The sequence below is a fragment of the Protopterus annectens genome, chromosome 1.part1 (genome assembly GCF_019279795.1).
Source record: "Protopterus annectens isolate FY-2018-M chromosome 1.part1, PAN1.0, whole genome shotgun sequence".
Classification (NCBI taxonomy): domain Eukaryota; kingdom Metazoa; phylum Chordata; order Ceratodontiformes; family Protopteridae; genus Protopterus; species Protopterus annectens.
In genome coordinates this window covers 628780079-628805174 of record NC_056726.1, presented here as the reverse complement: position 1 = coordinate 628805174, position 25096 = coordinate 628780079, and the positions used below count along the sequence as shown (strand labels likewise).

The following is a 25096-nucleotide window of genomic DNA, read 5'->3' as shown; positions in this document are numbered from 1 at the left end:
AATCTTTTACATAACACCTGCTCCATTATAGTTCATGCAAAGTCTGACAGTATAGCTAACAGTTGTGCCACTGCCCAGCACTTTGCAAATGAAGACTGATATTACCAAATGGTAATATATTTTATTTATGATATGTGCATAAATATCTGATGAGCAGTATAAGATGACCATGCACCACTCAGCATCACCTCCAAGTAACACTGCATGTATCAGTTATTGACGCTGTAATTTCACACTGTCACTTAGGGAATGCCATGGCTTGTAACTGTGGACTAAACACTGCGTCTTCATCCCCCGTACCCATGTACCATGCATGATCCTGCTGGAGGGTTGGCATGCTGCTGCTGCCATCAGCTGGCTACCGTCTCTGTTGTGCTGAAAAACAGTAGAGGGAGCTGCACAGCCATTATCACTGACTGAATGTGGCAGTTGTGCACCTGCCAAATGCACGATCATGTTATGCAGAATGCAGCAGGCCAGAAACATTTTGCATAAGTAAAAGACTCATAAAGAAGCTCCCCCACAACCACCACTACCAACTCACCTATGCAATGGAAATAGGCTCTCAACAGGCCAAACACTTGCTCAATAACTATCCATGTCTGAGAAAGGGTGGTGTTAAAATGTTTTTGAGCAATTCCCTGTGGGTTGTGATTTGGTGTTATTAGCCAAGGTTTGAATGAGTAGCCTTTGGCACCTGGAAATCAAAGCAGGGAATGGACACATAAGAAAATGAGGGATGATTACTCAATACTACCTGTGCCACAGTATGGATACTGAAATAACTGTGAATAACAACAGTCATTTGCACTTATCAACTAGGTGACAGTGAAGAATCCTACCATGCGGGGAAAGGTGGTACAGTGAACTTGTGTACATTGCCAGGGTGTTGTGTCAACACGCTCATGATGCACCCACATGCATCACAAGCTAAGTGGTAGCTGATACAGTGGGTGCCCTTCCTGTTATGGTGCTACTCTTCCTGTGATCCACATGGGGCTTTTATAGCAATGTAGGTGCAATCTACCCTGCCATGCACCTCAGGAATGCATACATTTCCATAGAATAGGTGCATGTTACTGATGACGTGGTGAGACTGAGATATGTTAATCAACATATGGCAAGAGTATATCGGAGAAGCTTGTGAGATATCTAAGGTGTCTGCAGTTTGTCTACAAACAGCCCTCCTGGCAACTATAAGTGAGAGGAATACTTACCTTGGTATTCACAGGTACAGGAAGGCCACATATTCCCCCAGTTCTTGTTTGTGGACCTTACAAGGTCAACAAAGCCTTTATTATATCCCTGTCCACTCTAAACCTATCTAGTAACTCCTGTTAGGCAAACTTCAGATGAGTTATACTTTGCGTAGGCCTTTTTCTGCTAGACAACAAAATAGCGCTTTATGTTTTGGTGTGACTGAAACAAACAACTCAGAATGGGAGACAGGCTGAAACCAAGCATCTTCACAGATTGCAAAGTGGATAAAAAAGGTATAAATTCACTTTTTATAACCCATCTGTGCATGACACAGATACTCATCAAAACTTGACTATGAATTGCAAAAGACAGGAAGAAAGACTTATTCATTTTTATTTAAATTTGTTTCACGGGATAGAACATTGGTCGAACAATGACTAATTGCAGGCTCTGCACAGGATACATCATAATGTAACAAACCAATGTACAGTGTATGAATAACATTGGTTAAATAGGAAAGTAACAGATTTTTCATGGTTTCCTCTTTTGCATCTCATTGTTCTGTCATTTGTAAAAGACTTCTTCATCTGAGTGTCTCACTTTGGCAGAGCTTGTGTCCCTGAATCAGGCCTTGCTTGTGAGTAACCCATGTGCATATCCACTATCCTTCCACTTAAAGACTATGAATACCATTCTCTTTGTTTTACCTTTATTTTTTTACTAAATTCTCTTCAGGAATTCCTATAATTATTACACGCATTCACATTTTATTGGCCTTTTTTCTATGTTTGTGGAGCTTTCCACCCAGGCCTTCACAGAAAAGGTTCTAGTGCATATCAGTTTGAGCTATTGCCCATTAACAAGTTTAAATAAGATTTCACTCAACTGATATATAAATATAAATATATATATATATATATATATATATATATATATATATATATATATATATATATATGTGTGTGTGTGTGTGTGTATATATGTGTATATATTGTGTGAGTATATATATTGTGTGAGTATATACACACACACACACACACACATAGATGTGTGTGTGTGTGTGTGTGTGTGTGTGTGTGTGTGTGTGTGTGTGTGTTTGTGTGCACGAGCGTGTGTATATGTGTGTGTATGTGTGTGTGTGTATATATATATATATATATATATATATATATATATATATATATATATATATGTATATATAGTTTCTGCCACTTTGTTATTGGCTAAAAAAGAAAAGGTAATAGCGAGTTTGATAAGGTTAGCTTTGAAATCCATTTTGCTGTTGTTATTTTTCTGCTGTTTTGAATAGTTGCTCAGAATTCATAGATATGTCTGTCATTTATTTTCTTCATGATTCTGGACATCTATGACTTGGCTCATTTACTCATCCTGCAATGGATAATGTAATAGTAAACACTGGAATAAGTAATAAATGATGCATCTGTATGTGCATTATGCCATGGTTTGCAACGTTTATTTTTCATGTCATTATTTCTATTTTTGCTGCATTGTTCTTCATTTGAATGTTATTCATCTCTACGTTGTTTGACCATTATCACTTTTCATTTGTTTCCACCATTCTTTCAAAATGATCTGCCTGAAGAACAAGAGAACTGTAATCACTCCTGCAAAGGTAAATCCTTTATAGTAATAAATAAAATGTTGATTGCTGCTGACAGAAGCATATGCATATATTATTTTAAGCAACACGTTTCTGTCAAATCTGGATTTTTTTTTAGTCAGTGGAAATGTCAGTTTCATTTTTTGATTATGCAGCATATTTTTGTAGTCAGTTGAAGTAGGTCATTGTAGTAACTAATTTCTTATAAAAATATGCTGGCGCATTGCTTATTGCCCTAGAATATGTCCAACTGCTTACTAAATTTGCATTTCCTTAAATGTAGAAGAGTTTGTGTTGTAGATATTATATACCGTTTTTATTAGCTTTTCATTTAGAAGTTGATTGTCACTGCTCAGAACATGATCAGAAGCTGTTTAATGTGTGTGTACATGTGTGTGCGAGCATTCGTGTTTTTATTAATATTATTGGTAGGCTATAGGTTTACATGCCCAAGATACCTCCCCTTACCATATTTTCTCTCCTACCTCTCCATCTCTGATAATGTTATAATGGTCCTGCTTTCTCACAGCTCTAATATATGTAGGCTGAGTACTTCTAAGGTGAGTTTTATGAACACTGTCACTCAATGTACACCACCTTTTCCTCTTCATACTGTCACCTATTATTCATATTGCATTCATACTGCACTGGTGCTGCAGTTGACTTCCATGTCACTTTATTTGTTCCTGCTAAATTACTTGCATCTGTAATGGCCTTACAATTCTGAGATCCTGCATCACAGGCAACTTTAAGTCAAAAGATGTCAGAAGGGCCATAGAGACCACTGTGCTGTCCATTAATGAGAAGAGAGTAGATCACAGACTGCTTAATCCATTCTGCCTTCTGCTGACCAACTCATCTAGTACTGCTGGTGGATTCACGGTCCTGGATTGCTGGCAGCATGATCAGATGCACCAAGAGATGACCTGTAAAATTTATATTTTGAATGGTAAAGTGCATCCTAGTCATTGATGCATTTTTTTCAAATATATGTTTTTTCCCATTCAGTGAATATGGGAGCTGGTGCCTATCCCAGCATTCAGTGGACATAAAGTGGAGTGTTTATTCTGGATAGGATGTTAGTCTGTTGCAGAATACAAACATATAGTCACACACACACACACATGCCCATTCATACTGACCACTCACTGCTATGCAGAAATCAATGCATCTGTGCTGCCTTCTGATAAAATACAGCCTTTGAACAAAATCTTAAATAATTTTTAATAAATTATTTTTTAAGAAGTGTATTCAATTCTAACTTTTTTCTATACAAGCATTAGTATTCCCACATTTGCCACATTATAACTATCACCGTTTCAGTATATTCAGTATTTTAAATTATCTAAATGGTACATGATAACTGATAATACTACTGTTCTTGCCTTTAAAAAAATGAACGCTCTAGAGTGTGGTTTCTTGATCATGCCTTTCTACCTCTCGAAGAGCAGTGATGTAAACCTTTGAAGCATAAAGTATTATACTTCACTGCCTGCTGTACAGCTCTTCTTGTAAAGCTGTGCATCTTCTGTAAACATTCACTGGCACTGTGACCTCATTATGTGTAATCACACTGTGCCCTCATTATCTGTAAACATTCACTGACACCATGACCTCATTATCTGTAAACATTCACTGGCACTGTGCCCTCATTATCTGTAAACATTCATTGACATTGTGACCTCTATCTGTAAACATTCACTGGCACTGTGACCTCAATATTGCATAGTTATTGTTGCACACTGTGGTAAGTTCTTTCTTTCCACTTCTGTTTAAATCATTGCAGTATGTAAAGTTGTTGTATTACAGTATATTGTCCCTGTACTTATATAGATTTTTCAGAGAGTGCTGATGTATAAGAAAATGCCATTTTCTAAAAACAATAGTTTGAGTTATTTGTAAATGTCCTTCTTTATCATAATTGCAATATTCATTAACTTCAAATATCCTACTGTGGATACCCTAATGTCTGATCAGTATACCAAAGCCTTTACACCTTCATCTGACATATGACCTATGCACATACATTAAGGTACATATGTGACATACAAACACCTAATCCTCAGAACTTCTTTGCCACCAGTCTAGACACTACTTCTGAAGTTGGTCTGCACACCATTCACTGTCTGGTTCATCTATCGAGGCTTTTAAAGATAAGTGGCCCATTGTGGTTCTTTCATTTCTTTTTGCCTCCTTGTAGTTTGTTTTCATGTCATCCAGGAAGAGGAATTATGAGTGTGGGAGCAGATTCCTCGTAAGGAAAGACATGGGTAGTGCCTTTTTTGTTTAGGTGCCATATATGACCATAATCAGTGTGATATCTGCCAAGCATTTGTCTGTAAGACACTCTGCAGCCATTTGTCTACTCTTTCTTTTTATCTGGAAAAATCAGTGTCTAAAGATATTGACTCAGGGTACCATGGCCAAATCCACCCACCCTGAAATTCAGCCAGTAGTTAAGAAAAAAGTTTAAAAAAGCACATACCGAATTTGCTGATGTTCAGCTTCCACCACACATCTCCCTCAGGTTGGATGAAGAACCCAAGGGCTGTCCAGTGTTGATGCCTGTTCCCTTTGCCACGACTCATTTGAAGGCCAACATGGAGCTGCCTACTCGTATGTCTGCTAAAACTGCCCATACGTCTGGTACAAATGTAGAATGGGAACTACAGCTGATTATATCTGAAGGGCCTAGGGGGATTCCCCAAATTTTATTTAGGGAATCGATGCCTGGTAATCTCATTGAATCCAGACAGTTGTCTGACCCTCCTAGATTTGTCATGGCAGATGTTCCTTTAAAAAAGAAACAGAAAACCAAACATATAGCTACTGTGGCTAAAGATAGTCTCAAAGAGTGGAGAGTTTTACTCAAGGGCTTTTTAATGCCCTCATGGCTCTGAAACCCCTTCACTTATTGGCTATCTCTGCTGTTGCCTCTCCCTGGTCATCTACCCCCCATCCAAGAAATCTAGCAATTCTGATTCTTCTGGTGAGGAGTTGGACAGTAGATGTCGTGCATCTCACTGTTGCAGTATTTAGCCCCTCCCTCCTGCCTCCGTTTGTATTTTTCTATTGCCGTACTGATGGATAAGGGGTTTCTCATTTGTATTTTTCTGTTGCCATTCTGCTGGATGAGGGGTTTCTTGTTTGTATTTTTCTGTTGCCGTATTGCTGGATGAGGGGGTTTCTCTTACATCCTTATCTTCTTCTTCTTCTTCTTCCTCTCCTGGGTGGGCATGTTATTGTTTCTCTGTGGTTGTTATGGCTGCTCTGGAACACTTCAGTTCTGAACATTCGGTGTCTGTACATCATGTAAGTACCTTACACCTTGTGCGTGTGTCATACATCTGAAGTATGACACCAAGAAGATGTCAAGGCTTTGGTTTGCTGGCCGGATGTTAGGCGACCCTCGGCAGGATATCCTAAGATAAAGAATACTATGACAGTGAGAAGTAGGACATGTACAGTTATGCTGAGATCTTACACAACTGTAATACTGGCAGTAATCAAAAAACTCTGTTGCCAAAGAGCGAACTATTGAATCCACTTACCTGAATGAACCTTACACTAAATGTGTACTTTAAAATATAAATAATAAAAAAACACACCCACACACATACTGTTTAAATATGCCAACTCCGAGGTCAGACAACAATGTGGAAATGGGAGAAATCTAAAAACCCTACTGTCAGTGTTCTCGTACTGAGTTAAAGTTCGGCAACATGAAAACTGACAAAAAGAATGAGCCAATTCACAGGCTGATTGAAGAAAATAGTCAACATAAAGAATTGATGTATAGATGGATAGATTGTTCTACATTCTTAGCGTTACTAGAAAACTTATCCTCAGTTTGCTTGGCCATATTCTTCACCATTTGAATGACTGCTTGAGTGCTTTTATGCCTTGTTCAAAAGTTATGTACAGAGAAATGCATTGTGCCGAATTAAGTGAAGTTACTGTAGGTAAGCCACACTACTTGGGTGAGCAGCACTCAACATGGCCGTCATGTTTGTAGAGCATTATGGTGCTGCTTTGATCCTACAAGACAGGCATTTTAGAAACTGACTTTGTATCAGGGAACTATTAGATGACACTTATTTTTTAGGTCAGGATTATTAGATCAACAAGAAAATCTCAGAAATATGTTGCAAGGATGTGCCATTCATAGAAGGTATATATTATGCTACATAGTTTTCATAGAAACAATTTTACTTTATGCTACATAGTTCTCAAAGCAACTTTCATAACTGCTTTTTAAAATGTATATCATAAATGAACATTAATAGTAGGTTGTGGAAAACATAAAATGTTCCTTCATTATTCGACTCAAACTGCAAAATGGGCAGGAATGTAAAGCTGTTAATGTTTCCTCCTCTGATGATGTTTCTTGATCAATGATCAATATTTTTTTAGAGTACACCAGAGTCCCATACCTTCCTTTATTTATATCATTTGAACCTATGTTTTCCTCTTTACTGGTGGAAAAGAAGAAGGGGGAATATACAACAGAGGAATGACAAGAAAACATGAGAACGGCTGAACTAGATAGTAAATTACTCATTTTGACAAACTCTTAATCTAGGCAGATGTTTGAATGCTGTATTGTCTATTCCATATTTTTGTCAGAAATGTACAGTGGTGGCAGAGGAAAGTGTAGTTAGGCAGCATAGGATGGTGGGTTGTAGGATGACGTTAGTGATCAAGAAGAGGAGGAGAAGTGTGAGGGCAGCACCAAGGATCAAATGGTGGAAATTGAAAAAGGGTAACTGTGAGGTGGAGTTCAGCGAAGAGTTAAGACAGGCAATGGGTGGCAGTGAAGAGTTACTGAATAGCTGGGTAACTGCAGCAGAGCTAGTAAGGAAGATGGCTAGAAAGGTGCTTGGTGTGACATCTGGAAAGGGGAAGGAGGACAAGGAGACCTGGTAGTGGAATGAAGAAGTACAGGAGAGTTTACAGAGAAAGAGGTTGGTGAAGAAGAAGTGGGATTGTCAGAGAGATGAAGAAAGTAGACAGGAGTATACAGAGATGAGGTGCATGGCAAAGAGAGAGGTGGCAAAGGCTATGGATAAGGCATATGAAGAGTTGTATGACAGGATGGACAATAAGGAGAGAGAAAAGGACCTGTACCGATTGGCTAGACACAGACAAAGTTGATAAAGGATAATGAGGGAAATGTACTAACAAGCGAGGAGAGTGTGTTGAACAGATGGAAAGAGTACTTTGAGGGGCTGATGAATGAAGAGAATGAGAGGGAGAGAAGGTTGGATGATGTGCGGATAGTGAATAATGAAGTGCAGTGGATTAGCAAGGAGGAAGTAAGGATAGCTAGGAAGAGGATGAAGAATGGAAAGGCTGTTGGTCCAGATGACATACTTGTAGAAGCATGGAGGTGTTTAGGTGAAATGGCAGTGGAGTTTTTAACTAGATTGTTTAATGAAATCTTGGAAAGTGAGAGAATGCCTGAGGAGTGGAGAAAAAATGTTTTGGTACCGATTTTTAAGAATAAGGGTGATGTGCAGAGCTGTAGTAACTACAGAGGGATTAAACTGATCAGTCACAGCATGAAGTTATGGGAAAGAGTAGTGGAAGCTGGGTTAAGAAGGGAGGTGATGATTAGTGATCAGCAGTATGGTTTCATGCCAGGAAAGAGCACTACAGATGCAATGTTTGCTATGAGAGTGTTGATGGAGAAGTACAGAGAAGGTCAGAAAGAGTTGCATTGTGTATTTGTGGACTTAGAGAAAGCATATGACAGGGTGCCTAGAGAGGAGTTGTGATATTATATGAGGAAGTTGGGAGTGTCAGAGAAGTATGTAAGAGTGGTACAGAATATGTACAAGGGTAGTGTGATAGCGGTGAGGTTTGTGGTGGGAGTGACGTATGTGTTTAAGGTGGAGGTGGGATTACATCAAGGATCAACTCTGAGTCCTTTCTTATTTGCAATGGTGATGGACAGGTTGACAGATGAGATCAGACAGGAGTCCCCGTGGACTATGATGTTTGCAGATGACATTGCGATCTGTAGTGAGAGTTGGGAACAGGTGGAGGAGACCCTGGAGAGGTGGAGATATACTCTAGAGAGAAGAGGAATGAAGGTCAGCAGGACTAAGACAGAATATATGTGTATGAATGAGAGGGAGGATAGAGGAATGGTGAGGATGCAGGGAGTAGAGGTGGCGAAGGTGGATGAGTTTAAATACTTGGAATCAACATTTCAGAGTAATGGTGAGTGTAGAAGAGAGGTGAAGAAGAGAGTACAGGCAGGATGGAGTGGGTGGAGAAGAGTGCCAGGTGTGACTTGTGACAGACGGGTACCAGTAAGAGTAAAAGGGAAATTCTATACGAGGGTAGTGAGACCAGCTATGTTATATGGGTTGGAGACAGTGGCACTGACAAAAAGGCAGGAGTCAGAGCTGGACGTGGTAGAGTTAAAGATGTTAAGATTTGCACTGGGTGTGACGATGGTGGACAGGATTAAGAATAACTATATTAGAGGGTCAGCTCAGGTTGGAAGTTTTGGAAACAAAGCCAGAGAGGCAAGATTACGTTGGTTTGGACATGTGCTGAGGAGGGATGCAGAGTATATTGGGAAAAAGATGCTAAGGATGAAGCTGCCAGGTAACAGGAAAAGAGGAAGGCCTAAGATAAGGTTTATGGATGTGGTGAGAGAGGACATGCAGGTGGTTGGTGTGACAGAACAAGATGCAGACGACAGGAAGAAATGGAAACAGATGATCTGCTGTGGCGACCCCTAACGGGAGCAGCTGAAAGAAGTAGTAGTACAATAATTGGTGATTTTATATTATACAGATGATGGTGAAGCTTAGCTCTTCCTCAGTATCCGTGTGAGTGTGGACGTTTGAGTGTTTGATAGACTGGCATCACATACATGGGCGATTCCTACCTTCTTCCTGTGGCATAAGATTCAGTTTCTACAACACTGAATGTATGTAGAGAAAATGCATCGACAGGAAACATTAAATCCAGCTACATTAATGGAATTTCATTTCATAAAATATTAAAAGTGGTTAAAGGAGTATTGTAGTTACTGGTATCTCATGCTGACACAGTGAATGCAACAGTTAATTATTGTAATAGTGAGGCTGTTTAATGTGCCTTTTGTCATTGAAAGAGAAACAACTTTTTTTTGTTTTGTTACTTTACTGTTTGAACTGAAAAAAATGTTTAATAAAGATGGCTATCCCTGAATGTGATAAACTTTAGTACTCTGTGCATAAAATTTAAGCTTCTTAGAAGAAAACTTTGGTATTAATTCTGAATACTGCAAAAAACCTGAGTATCGCAATGTAAATATTTATCACACTTGCTGTGGAAGTTTATAAACAACATAGGTCAGTGATGTGTTACATTTATGATGTGGGTGTGTATGTAGTAAATGGAAGCGCAATGAATTGTTCCTGGTGTAAATGACTAGTTCAAAGGAGGCAGTTAGCAGCTAAAGAGTATGATGTTATTAGCTAGATAAAAATTAAATTAAAAAAACTACTTATCTTAAGAAGGAAACCAGACACACAGCATCTTCTTGTTCTTTCGGCTGCTCCCGTTAGGGGTCGCCACAGCAGATCAACTGTTTCCATTTCTTCCTATCCCCTGCATCTTGCTCTGTCACACCACCACCTGCATGTCCTCTCTCACCACATCCATAAACCTTATCTTAGCCCTTCCTCTTTTCCTGTTACCTGGTAGCTTCATCCTTAGCATCTTTTTCCCAATATACTCAGCATCCCCCCTCAGCACATGTCCAAACCAATGTAATCCTGCCTCTCTGACTTTGTCTCCAAACCTTCCAACCTTGGCTGACCCTCTAATAAACTTATTCCTAATCCTGTCCATCCTTGTCACACCCAGTGCAAATCCTAACATCTTCAACTCTGCCACGCCAAGCTCTGACTCCTGCCTTTTTGTCAATGCCACTGTCTCCAACGAATGTAACATAGATGGTCTCACTACCCTCTTGTAGACTTTCCCTTTCACTCTTACTGGTACTCGTCTGTCACAAATCACTCCTGACACTCTTCTCCACCCACTCCATCCTGCCTGTACTTTCTTGTTCACCTCTCTTCCACATTCACCGTTACTCTGAACTGTTGATCCCAAGTACTTAAACTCATCCACCTTCGCCACCTCTACTCCCTGCATCCTCACCATTCCTCTATCCTCCCTCTCATTCACACACATATATTCTGTCTTAGTCCTGCTAACCTTCATTCTCCTTCTCTCTAGAGCATATCTCCACCTCTCCAGGGTCTCCTCCACCTGTTCCCTACTCTCACTACAGATCACAATGTCATCTGCAAACATCATAGTCCACGGGGACTCTTGTCTGATCTCGTCTGTCAATCTGTCCATCACCATTGCAAATAAGAAAGGGCTCAGAGCTGATCCTTGATGTAATCCCACCTCCACCTTAAACGGATCCGTCACTCCCACCGCAGACCTCACCGCTGTCACATTACCCTTGTACATATCCTGAACCACTCTTACATACTTTTCTGACACACCCGACTTCCTCATACAATACCATAACTCCTCTCTAGGCACCCTGTCATATGCTTTCTCTAAATCCACAAACACACAGTGCAACTCTTTCTGACCTTCTCTGTACTTCTCCGTCAACACTCTCAGAGCAAACATCGCATCTGTAGTGCTCTTTCCTGGCATGAAACTATACTGATGATCACTAATCATCACGTCCCTTCTTAACCTAGCTTCCACTACTCTTTCCCATAACTTCATGCTGTGACTGATCAGTTTAATCCCTCTGTAGTTACTACAGCTCTGCATATCACCCTTATTCTTAAAAATCGGTACCAAAACACTTTTTCTCCATTCCTCAGGCATCCTCTCACTTTCCAAGATTTCATTAAACAATCTAGTTAAAAACTCCACTGCCATTTCACCTAAACATCTTCATGCTTCCACAGGTATGTCATCTGGACCAACAGCCTTTCCATTCTTCATCCTCTTCATAGCTATCCTTACGTCCTCCTTGCTAATCCACTGCACTTCATGATTCACTATCCGCACATCATCCAACCTTCTCTCCCTCTCATTCTCTTCATTCATCAACCCCTCAAAGTACTCTTTCCATCTGCTCAGCGCACCCTCCTCGCTTGTGAGTACGTTTCCCTCATTATCCTTTATCACCCTTACCTACTGCACATCTTTACTAGCTCGGTCCCTCTGTATAGCCAATCAGTACAGGTCCTTTTCTCCCTCCTTAGTGTCCATCCTTTTATACAGCTCTTCATATGCCTTATCCTTTGCCTTTGCCACCTCTCTCCTTGCCATGCACCTCATCTCCTTATACTCTTGTCTACTTTCTTCATCTCTTTGACAATCCCACTTCTTCTTCACCAACCTCTTTCTCTGTATACTCTCCTGTACTTCTTCATTCCGCCACCAGGTCTCCTTGTCGTCCTTCCTCTTTCCAAATGTCACACCAAGCACCTTTCTAGCCATCTCTTACTAGCTCTGCTGTAGTTACCCAGCTATTCTGTAACCGTCACTGCCACCCAGTGCCTGTCTTAACTCTTCCCTGAACATCACCTCACAATTACCCTTTTTCAGTTTCCACCATTTGATCCTTGGTGCTGCCCTCACACTCATCCTCCTCTTCTTGATCACCAATGTCATCCTACAAACCACCATCGTATGCTGCCTAACTACACTTTCCCCTGCCACCACTTTACAGTATCCAATATCCTTCAGACTGGCCCTTCTACATAAGATATAATCCACCTGTGTGCATCTTCCTCCACTCTTGTATGTCACCCTATGCTCCTCCCTCTTGTTAAAATACGTATTCATCACAGCCATGTCCATCCTTTTCGCAAAATCCACTACCATCTGACCTTCTGCATTCCTTTGCTTAACACCATACCTACCCATCACTTCCTCATCCCCTCTGTTCCCTTCACCAACATGCCCATTGAAATCTGCTCCAATCACCAGTCTCTCACCCTTGGGTACAGTATTCACCACTTCATCCAACTCACTCCAAATTTTTTCTTTCTCATCCATCGCACACCCAACTTGTGGAGCATATACACTAACAACATTCATCATTACACCATCAATTTCCAGCGTAATAAACATCACTCTATCTGACACACTTTTCACCTCCAAAACACTGTTCCTTTAGGATAATGCCTACGCCATTTCTCCTCCCATCCACACCATCATAAAACAATTTGAAACTGCCTCTGATACACCAAGCCTTGCTCCCCTTCCATCTGGTCTCTTGCACACACAATATACCAACCTTCTTTCAGTCCATCATATCAGCTAGCATCTGTAATTTGTAAAACAGGACTTGTAAACTGAATGAGGAAATTAGCTAATTCCAAAATGAAAAGCATAAATAAGATCATATGTCAATTCAGCTGGTCGGTTAGACATCTGCATTAAAAATGGCTTTACATAATGTGGCCTAAAATATTATAGAATTGTTTGTATTATACAAGTAAAGCAATTCATAAGCTCTCATGAATTTCCCCAAAAGAAAGTTCATTTATATATGATTCAAGCAAATATGCCGTGTTTTTCAGAACTTAGCGTTATTAGCAAGGAAGACAAGAAAAAACATGAAGATGAGCACGTATACCCTCTGTCAAAGCCATAATGTTCTAAACAAATATTACTAGGCTCACTGTGTGTTGCATTAGGTCATTTTGCAAATGCAAACATGCAGGACACGAGAACACAATGTGCAAAGCAGTATGTATTGCAGTAACACAGACAACATAAGATAATAAACCTCATGTTCCAGATAAACCTTCATGAAACTGGTTGCAGAATTCGATAACAAAGTATCATAAATACCAAACTGTCATAAGCTGGGGATCCCAAGCCAGAGACTGTGCAGATAAGTAATATTACTTATGGTAGATGATGGCCACCACAGTGTGATTATCATTGCCAGCATAGCAGCACTCTAACAACCCCTACCAGTGTATTATATGACCGACAGTCTAGAATGACTGTAATCAGTAACAGAGGCAGTTAGTGCAGAGGGGTAAGACTATGAGCTTTTAAAGCACTGCTTTCTGAGGTACAGGGTTTGATTTCCTTGGCCTCCATTTGCCTACTGTGTGAACTTAAGCAAAACAGTTAAGTAAAATTGCTTTGGAACAATTGGGAAATTGAGTTAGGTTTCTAAATGGTCTCCTGGACTGCATGACTATTAACTACCTATGACCTGTGGAAGACTGTCGCTAATACTTCTGTGTTAGCTCTGCTAAGACACAGACGTCCAGTTGAAGAAATCTACTTCAACCATTGCAAGCAGGGGTAAAAACGGAGGTCTTTGCCCATGCCAAAGAGTCTTTAGATGACTCCACTAAAATACTGTCATCTTCTAGAAGAATGCTATAACAGTTTTATTTATTCATTTTATTTTACATTTGTTAACCAGGATAGTCCGACTGGACACAGGTCCATTTTCAGCAGAGGCCCGGGGAGAAAAGCTCCACAATTGGATAGTTACATAAGAGTTAACAGTAGCAGTTTTATACAGTTAGACATAGATACCAGTACAGAATTATAGGATTACATGCATACTTAAAAACTTGGAATATGTATATACTTAAAACTTAACAACATTAGTTTTCTTGTTCAAACTTAGACATTTTAGTGATACAAGGCTGAATAAGGTAGCATATCATTCAGTAGTGCAATATATATGAGAACGATAGTCAAATGTTACAGACTTTTGAGACTATTTTACAGATAGCCAGGTAGGGAAGAAAGTGGTGAGCTGGTTAGTCAGGGGTGATACAGGTGCACAGCCAGTGACTTTTTAGGTATTTTTTGAGAGATGTTTTAAATTGGTTTATCGACTGGATTGATGTAAGTTCGGCAAGAAGTCGGTTCCAGATTGTACCAACAGAGTTGCAGAATAATGACTCACCTGCTGAGTTTATAGATTTAACAGTTTGTGCCAACATTATGTCAGAAGAGCGGAGTGTTTTTAGGTTACTTTATGGGGTAATTATATTTTTGAGTATGGGCATGCTTTCTGGCTAATAGAGGACTTTGTGGGCTATTATTAATTGATTATACTGGATTTGAGAGGGAAACTCTAGCCATCCTAGAAGATCGTAGGTTAATACAGTGGTGGGTTCTATGTGCTGACCCTGTGGCAAATCTGGCTATGATATTGTCGCAGCTATTGAGTTTATTGAGGTCAGATTTACTCAGGTTTGTATAGATTGGGGAAGCATAAAGAAGGGTTGAAAGTAAATGTGTTCGGGCAATCACTGTCATAGCAGTTTGGGTCAGAAATGCCTTAATCCTATATAGAGAGCTGGCTTTTTGTTGACTGTTTTAATGGTTTTGTCAATGTGGGTGTCAAACTTAAGGTTATTGTCAACGATTACACCTAGCAGTTTTGGTCCAGACATACATTAATAATCACACTCTGAAAGACCAACAGTCATCTATGGTTTCCATAGTGAAACAGGACTGCCAGGCATCATAGCAGCGACAAAAACAACTCATATTTCTGTACGTTCCAGATCCTGCAGGTACTTGTCGATGCAGTAACAAAATCCCACTCCATCACTGTTCGTATCATACAAGGAGAGGAAGGGAATTTTCCAATGAAATTAACTTAAGGCTGGACAGCTCCAGAGCCACTGGTTTTAATGACAAAAGAAAAACAGAGTAGTTGGGTGAAAAAAAAAAAAACACTTTCCCCCACAGATGAATCATTACTGTTGCTTATCTGGTTTGGACCTCTGGGAGATAGTGCAGAATATTAAGGTGTTATTACTGTGTGATTTTTAGCAAGTTACTTGAGCAGACAGTAATTCCGGGCTGAGGCTGAAAAAATGGTTGATATGGATCAGTGTTCTAGCCGGGTTAACAAACACAAAAAAACAAATAAATAAATAAATGTTAAGTCACACAGATCAAATATATGATGTGTTCAACTGGCATCCTAAAAACAGCAATGATGCATACATCTGGCATTTTACATTTATTGGCCCTCTATCATGCATTTTTGTTTGGAGACATGCTGCATGGATATCTTCAGAGTCAGTGTGTTGATGTTATGTTGAGGTCCTACATCAGGGAACCTATGTCTGCACACTTGAAGATCAATCTCTGTTGTCTAGGGAAATCTGAAAAAGCTCTGCATTACACCCATGAGAAGGTATGCAATATCTTCAACATCTATGGCATGCCCTGCAATATGATGTGGAAAACACCACGGTCACCACCACAACCCTAGTAACAAAGTATGTATATTGAAGTCAGTCCACTACCACCAAGACAGGCCAGTTACAAAATGAGCGAACCATGTGGTTGACAGATAATGTACTACACTTATCCAGCATCTGTTTGCTGCATCAAAATTCAAGCAGTGTGACATATATTGTGGAATGGGCAGCAGATAGTAGGCTGCACACAGATGTTCAAGAGAACAGAAGTGCCATATTGTTAAAATCAACAAGAGTATTGTCAGTGGTGTAATAGGTAGCATGCTTTCTTTTGGTGCAGAAGGCTGTGGGTTCCATTCTCACACCAGGAAACTGGATTGCTGACACTGCAGTGAGGCATAAGAGGAGTGTTGTACTCCTTTGTGAGTCATCCTTCATATGAGATGTTAAACCAAAGTTACATCTGCTTGAGTTGATGGTAGCTCAGGTAGATATAAAAGATCCCATGAACTTTTCAAAAAGAGTAGGAGAAGTTCCCTGATGATCTGGCCAAATTTCTTGTAGTAGTATAAGTGCCAATAAACAAGCCGTGGTGGTGAACAAGCCGCGGTGGTACAGCGGTAGCGTTGTTGCCTCACAGCAAGAGGTTCTCCTGTTCGATTCACAGCTGGAGTGCCTTCTGTGTGGAGTCTGCATGTCCTCCCCACGGTCGAGTGGCCTCCGAAAGACATGCGTGAATGGGTGTGCCTTCACTGAAGGTTGGGCATCAGGCTGGCAACTCGTCACCATAAATAAAAATCTACTGCCAATCAGTAGCGGATCGGAGTTCCGCTGTGGCGACCCCTAACCGGGAAAAGCCGAAAAGACAAACCGTATAAGTGCCACCTTGTGTCTTTCCTTAAAAGAGACTATTAGCCTAGTGGGACTAACCCACTCAATAAAGGATAAATAAAGTCAAGACAAGACTGTAATTATGCAAACCATGCCTTTCAACTGTGAAGAATTTTGCAAAATGGCCAAATATTTTCCTCATATTTTTCGCCTGTTGTTCATAATTTTTTTTCATTTTCAAATAAATCACTGAACATTGAAGTCACTAAATAATGTCAGACATTGAAATTCAGACTTCATGGCCTTGAGCCCTGCACTACCAGGCTTTAACTCATTCCACACCTTCCAGCCCCAGAACTTGGACCGAAGCTCCAAAGGTGGTGGTGTTTCCATATTCATAAAAGATGTGCACACCTCCAGACTGGTAGCCCAGCATAACGCATCAAAGATACTTTGTCAGCTAACATTGGGTACGACAGCGATTCAGGATGTAGCCTGTTATAGGTCCCCAACCATCTCCCAAGAATCACACTCTATGTTCCTAGCACCCTGGAGAATATTAGGGTCCAACCTAACACTCTCATACTGGGTGACTTCAACTACCCCTCCATTAACTGGGAAAACACTTGCCCAACCTTTTCTGGAACTCATTAATTCCAATGCTCTGGACCAGCTCGTTCTTAACCCCACTAGAGGTTGCAACATCCTTGACCTGACCATTACTAACACGGGCGACCATTGCCCTACACCAGTAGTCAACTCCTCCCTGGTTAGATCCGACAACAAACTAATCACCTTGGAAATCCACATCCCTCCCACCCCAACCCCCGAAAAACTTCGCCATAGCTAACTTTGGGCTCCTAAAAACAGAGTTGGCTAACTTCACGGCACCCATGCAAATGGAGAATAGTTGCATGACTGCCAAATAATACACCAATGCACTGTACAAACATGTACACAAATGCATGGATTTCATCATACTCAATAGAACCAAGATGCTCTCCTCCAAAAAAAGGAAGCCAATCTGGTGGTCCTCTGCAATAAACAGACTCTACAACAGGAGGAAACTGATGCGTAATAAGATGAAGTCCCAAGAGTGGAAAAACTCCCTTATCAGCCTCAACAAAAAGTTGAGATCCCTCATCAAATCTTCTAATGCTTGCTATGAAAACAGAATTGCAGCAGATAGTAAAGACAATCACAAGGGCTTCTATAGTTATGTAAAGAATCTCCACGGCAATACCCAGAGTTGCTCTGAGCTACTGCACAATGGTACCTCCTACACAGAATCAACAACTATTGCCAATTCAGTGCCAACTTTACCCCCCCCCCAAAGACCAATCACAATACCAGTAGATTGCCAGGCACCCAGTATTACTGCTGTACAGGTTAAAATGGCACTCTCCAAGGCCATGAGTACAGCTTCTATGGGACCTGTCAATATCCCTGGCTGTGTTCTCCATGAACTCCAAAGTGAATTGGCACCTCACCTGTGTGCCCAGTTCAATCACAGCCTCACCACAGGCTTTGTCACTACCGAATGGCGCACTGCTATAGTCATCCCTCTCCACAAAGGAGGAGCACCTACAGACCCTGGGAACGATCGTCCCATTAGCCTGACAAGTCTGATATGCGAAGCTATGGAGCACATCATCATGGACCTAATAAACAAGGATATAGGGAATCTCAAAACTGTTGATCCCACACAGTTTGGTTTTGTGATGGGTAGATCATGGCTGTTCAACTTGGTTGACTTCTTTGAGCCAGTCACCAGAGCTGTGGATGAAGGCAAGGTGGTTCATACAGCTTACCTTGAACTGGTCAAGGCCTTAGATACCATTCTCCACTCAGGAATCATAGAAAAACTCACTAAGCTAGGCATCAACCCCTATATCACTAGGTGGGTTGCAACTGGCTCACAGATAATGCCTACAGTGTAAAAGTAGCTGACTCCAAGTCAGACTGCCAACCAGTCATGAGTGGAGTCACACAGGGATCGGCCCTGGGTCCTCTCCTGTTTGGTATCTACTTCTCTGAAGTCCAGGCCAACATGAAGGGTCTCTGGCTGACAAAGTCCGCAGACGATTGCATGTTGGGAGCCATTATTAACTCCCCAAGTGATGTTGATATCCTACAGAAATGCCTCACTGAGACCAATGACTGGTGTCAGAACCATGGTCTTAAGCTCAATGCCAGAAAATGTGTCATATTCCCCTTTGGGAAGGACCCATTTCCCATGAATTACCACACTGATGGTAGTCCACTGAACACAGAAGGCATTATAAGAGATCTGGGAACACAGGTTGACAGCAACCCCTCTCTTAACCACCACATTGCCACTGTGGTCAGAAAGTCCTTCTATGTGGCACATCTCATTACTAAGTGTTTTGCTTCCAGGAAGAAAGAGGTCATTGTCTCCCTCTACTCTTCCCTCATTAGGCCAGTCATTGAGTACACTGTCCCATTTAACATGTACCTCGCTAGTCACCTGCAACAACTGGAGAGGCTACAAAAGTACCTCACAAAGAGGATCCTAGGCCTTAAACACCTGTCCTATATGGACAGACTCAAAAAAAAAAACTATTCTCTGTCTCATATTGCCTACTTAGAGGTGATCTCTGCTTGACTTACCAAGCCATGTCTGGTCCAGCTCTGTTAGAAATGCTACATCTAAAGAAATCCCAATCCTTCTGCAACACACGCTTCAGAGACTTCAACCTCATTACCACAATCAACAGAACGTGCTGGAGGGACAGGTTCATAACCCAGAGACTGCCCATGCTATGGAATAGACTTCCCATACATGTCAAACAGAGCACCTCACTGGCCTTCTTCAAGAAAAATCTTGATGAGTGGATGGGAAATAGAAAATTCACCCCGGGGATCACTCCAGTGGTTCTACTTGACAGAGGCACTGGGAATTAAGGTTGGGTGGCATGATGCCAGGGTAATTCTATGGGCTAGGGTTGTGAAGGCTCCAGGGCCATTAGCCTAGTACACACCTATGAACCTATCTATATAGTCCTTCCTGCATAAAAGCTGTATATATATATATATATATATATATATATATATGTGTGTGTATATATATATATATATATATATATATATGTGTGTGTGTGTATATATAGATATATTTGTATGCATGTATTTATATATGTGTGTGTACATAAAATAATACAGACATGTATAGACATATAGACACACACACACACACACACACACACACACACACACACACACACACACACACACACATATGTATATATGGGTCTTCTGAAAAACAATGACTATACAGTGACATTCCATAAATTGACCACAAAAGGTCAACTTTGTGATACACTACTATGCATGCACCAAACAAAAAGTTTGGCATATGGAAAACAACTCCACAAAAAACAGTCTTAAATATTTTTTTTTGCAGGGGGCAAGTCCCCCTGCATCACCTACCTAAACAGATGTGCATATGGATCAGGGTCTCTCTCTTCATCAGTGATAATCATCTAGAGCCAAGGTGTGTGTGTGTGTATATATATATATATATATATATATATATATGTGTGTGTGTGTGTGTGTGTGTGTGTGTGTGTGTGTGTATTAATATGTATCTATATATAAAGTGGGACTGCATACTTATGCCCTCCATTCAAAACACAGTAAATGTCCTGAACAATGAAGAAAATAAATCTAAGATTACATTGATTCTCTGATTAACAGAAGCATTTTGGAAGGGGTGGATATTGGAATCAAACAGAATAGGACAAGAAAAATATAATGTAGAGTGCTAAAAAGCTAAAGTAGAGAGTCTAGCTACTAATCCTATTTGCATATCCTTCTCCCACTTTGTTTCAGCTTCTGTTTGCATTTCTTGATAGTTTACCATTTTTAGTTTCTCAGGTTTTCTCTGTGTACTCTGGTTCTAAACCCTTCTATTTTGTAAGCATGTTTTCTTGAGAAAAATTATATTCAGGTAGCTTTTTCTTCATGTCAGCCTCTGATATTTGCAGTTTTATTAGTTTATCTGAATGGCTGGTTAAAGCTTCTTTCATTTTTCCAGTCCTTGATGTATTCCTTCAGTTTTTAATACTGTATATTTTAATCACCATCTGAGTAAATCTGATTTATTTTCCCTCTAAATTACTGGAAGCGGTCTCTTGAACCAAAGCTGAAGCCTGAACTGCTTTTTACTGAACATCTGTAGAATCCTTCTCACAGTGTTTTATTCTTTACCTTTTCTGTTTGATTTTCTTTCAGGCTTTTCAATTTTCTCAATTTTACAATAAATAAGTGAATTAAATACAATTCAATGGGACTCTTTTTTTTCATTTTCAGTTTTCACACTAGGAGAGCTGAAGTTATGCTGTTGATAAGTGTGCAGCCATCCTGGAAGTCTGTGCAGTGAGTGCATCTAATCACAAAGTAAACAAATATTGGGACTTTTCAGGATGGTCTGTTTTTTTTTTTTTTTTTTTTTTTTTTTTTTTTAGCAAGAAACATCTTTATTAAACCATCATTTGTTGCATAGGCAATCATACATTTGTATAAATGAAAACAAATCACACCAACACAATATTAGTTACAAGCATTTTACATCACAAACCATACTGACACACCCCAGTTGCAAACCTTATGCTCCACTTATAATCTATCCAATATTTCTCACTCAAACATCACATAGCTCATTTAAGTCCTGCCGCCTTTTAGACCTCATTCCTCCCTTATATGTATTGTTCTCACAATTCCCATTTTTTCCTGTGAATTTTCCTCCTACCCTTTTCTAAAGATCTCAATTCCAGTTGTTTGATCTCTTGTTACTATATTCACTACTTCAAGTACAGTTGGTTTAGATTTTGATTTCCATTTTCTAGTAGCTGCATTTTTGGCAGCCACCATTATTAGACACAGCAAGGCCTTACCATGTCTAGCCAATTCCGATTGTGCGTCATAGCTCAGAAAAATCATCTCCCTCATTAGACCAGTCTGCCCACCCATCATTTCCAACAGTGTATTCCACAGAGAATCCTTAAAGTCTACCAACTCACTGTACTCCCAAAAAATATGTTCCCAATTACCTCTTTTTTCCACTTCACACCTCCAACATTTGTTGTCTGCCTGAGGAAAAATTCTCTGGAGTCTACTTGTGGTATACAAATATCTATGTAAACATATCCAGGCAAAAATCCTAAATCTTCTAGATTTTGTTGCATATTTAGAAGACATACATATATTCTCCCATTGTTTCTTTGTGAATTGCTTATCCTCTCTCCCTTCCCAATCCTTTCTTACTTCCTCTGATTGGTTCTTGTAGTTATCATGTGATATTTTATATACTGTACTAATTATTTCTTTTTTAATGGCAGCTTCTGCTCTAGAGTCTATTAAAAACTCTATCAGTGCTGGTCTTTCATTTAGAACCCCCTATTTCTTTCTCTTTAACTATACTCTGATATCATTCCCTGATAGGGAAGGCAATCTCTGACCTGCAGTCCTAATAAATTCTTGGCATCTTCCCATTCTATCATCTTTCCCTCTCTGGTTATTTGCTCCCAATACTTTGGTTCCTTTGCCATTTTTCTCCAGTAAATCTGTATCCCTAATTACAGTCATCCATATCAGCATAAACCCCTCTCTCAATTCCTGTGTTGGTTTAGTTCTTATAATACTTTCTGCTGCTTTATAGATATAATATTCTATATGATTATTATTGTTCTCCTTAAAGGCCTGCATCCAAAATCCCAGTTTTTCCTTGTTTCTTGAGCTTCCCTCCTGTTTCAGCATCATTCCTTTTCACTGTGAATTATAGTTTTCTGCTTGTGCTATGTTTAGGAGTCTTAACTGTGTAGCTGTGAAGTACCTCTTCAAATTGGGCAATCCCAATCTGCCCTCTTCTACTGGAAGGATCAGCTTATTCCACTTAATTCTTGCTGCCTTCCCCTCCCACATAAAGTCCTTCAGCTCTTTATTAATTGCTACCCACAACGTCTTCTTTGGTTGATAAAAAATCAGGATGGTCTGTTTTGGTTTTAAGGATGAATTTATCAACTGGCTTATTAACTTGCAGACTCATGCCTAGTTATTCTCTGTGTGGTAAGCTAACTAGGGATACATGCACAAAAGAACAATGAGGTTTGAGCAGTGAACAGGCTAATACAGCCACATAAGACTTGCTGGAGGCATAGGGATGCCAATGACAATTTTGTTGGTGGACAGCTTTTCCTGAAGGTTAAGGAAATATTTGCACCTCTCATACTTAGAATTACTGGGTCCTAATTTAAAGGAAAGTGTTGGTGAGCAGCAAGCAATTTAGACATAAATGTGTGGTGTTTCGCCTTAGAGGCTTGCTTGTGGAGAGACATCACAGTGAGTGACTTCTGTAATTGGCTTAGCTACTGGTGTCATTCCAAGGGGTTCCAGTATTTGTCAGCCTGGGACAACATACCAGGCTGCTTTGCCTGCTTTGCCTCTTGAGTTGGTCTACATCAGTAGCTACTAGGCTTTCAAATACTGGTCAAGGCATTAGCCACCCCCATAGTGCCTTTTTTAGTCAGTGCCCAACCAACAGACCTACCTGTGTAACAAATTCTTCTAATGTCAAGCTGATGGTGCTACTGGTCAGTGCTAAGTCTTAATAAGAAACTGCATTCTCTGGAAGCTCTTCTCACCCTGGAGAATGCTGAGATCTGTGCGGTTGCAGAGACATGGTTCAAGGCTGTGGAAAGCACCCCAGCACTGCAAGGCTACAATGCCTGTCACACATTCAGACCACCCTCTGAAAATAAAAAAAAAAAAAAAATAGGATGAGGTGTTTACATTTGCATAAAACAATCACACCTGTAGATTGGTCAAGAAGGATGATTTTCTTGAGCTAATTCATGTCCAGCTGACCATAGGCAAAATCCCCCACCATATCATCACGAGCTACAGGTCTCCAACCATAAACAAAGAAAACCACTCTGCATACTTGATGTTACTAGAATCACTTACCATTCGCTTACCACTCAGACCAATGCACTACTCATGGGTGATTTTTAACTGCCCCTTCATAAACTAGGAAACATGTACAACCACAAACATGCAGGCTTAGAGATTCCTGGACTTTGACAATTCAAATCCTCATGAACAGCTGGTCTGTGATCCCATTAATGGCTCAAATATCCTTGACATAGTACTCACAAACATGGGGGGAGTGTTGACCCCTCCCCACAGCATAATGTTTTCATTGGTAAGATTGGATCATAAACTGGTCTGCTTTGAAATAAATGTAATGGTAGAACCCCCATGGTAAAACCCTAAAGAAATTTTGTAAGGCAAATTACCTTGTATTAAGTGATAGCATCGGTAATTGTAAAGCTCCCCGACCCTGAAAACATGGAGGCCTATTTGGAAGTATACACGGATGCCCTGTACAACCACTTAACCAACTGCATAGAAAAAGCAGTATTTGAACAAATTAAACTGAGGTCTATCTAGTTTATCTAGTATTCTAGGAAAATCACCCAGTTTTGTTTACAAAAAATTGGGTAGTTTGAAAGAATTACTACAGCATGATAATACTAGTATATGTCCTTCAACAGATAAACCAAAGGGAACATATAAATGTTTTAACTGTTCAGCTTGTAGGTTTATTTACGAAGGGCCTTATGTTTGCTTAATTCATTTAAATTGTGTTATAGCTGCTACTGGTAGGTTTACATGCAACACATCAAATGTGGTTTATATTGCTTTTTGTTCTGGATGCGAAGCATTCTATGTAGGCATAACCACCTGACAATTAAGCAAACGCATTAAAGAACATTGTTATGCCATAAAAACCAAAGATACTAACAATGCTTTATATAGACATACTTTGGTTTGCACTAAGTCCAGAAAGTTTTCTTTTTCCATTTTGGAGCACCTTACTAAGAATTTGAGAGGAGGTAACAATAAAAACAAAGTTGAAAGAAAAGAGACTTTATGGCAGTTAAGGTTGGGTGCAGACAGCCCACCAGGGCTAAATGAATATACAAATATTAAATGTTTTTTAGAAGATAGAAATTTTACTATATAAATGATATGTTGATTTGCAATTTTATTTAATCAGTTAATTGAACTATTGATGGCTTTTTATTCAATTTAATGAGTGTATTTAAATGAATGTCTTTATTGTTTTATCATTCTGAAGAAGTTTTAATGAAAGCGGATTAAAAAAGTTTGTATGCTATTTTTGAGTTGGTGTTGTCTTCCTGGCTCTCTGAGCTTCTTTGTTTTAGTAGTTGGT

At 39.9% G+C, this 25096-nt stretch overlaps 1 protein-coding gene across 21 annotated transcripts in view; it reads left to right on the top strand.

Moving 5' to 3' along the window:
* Positions 1-25096, top strand: part of LOC122806573 (regulating synaptic membrane exocytosis protein 1-like) — a 3343889-nt gene that overhangs the window by 2335702 nt on the left and 983091 nt on the right. For 19 of the 21 annotated variants that reach the window (XM_044077123.1, XM_044077214.1, XM_044077165.1 and 16 more), the window contains one exon: positions 2804-2833. The exons of the other annotated variants lie outside the window; for them this stretch is intronic. In XM_044077123.1, the coding sequence (XP_043933058.1) occupies positions 2804-2833 (30 nt within the window). The remainder of the gene's footprint in view (positions 1-2803; positions 2834-25096) is intronic. 21 annotated transcript variants of the gene reach the window in all.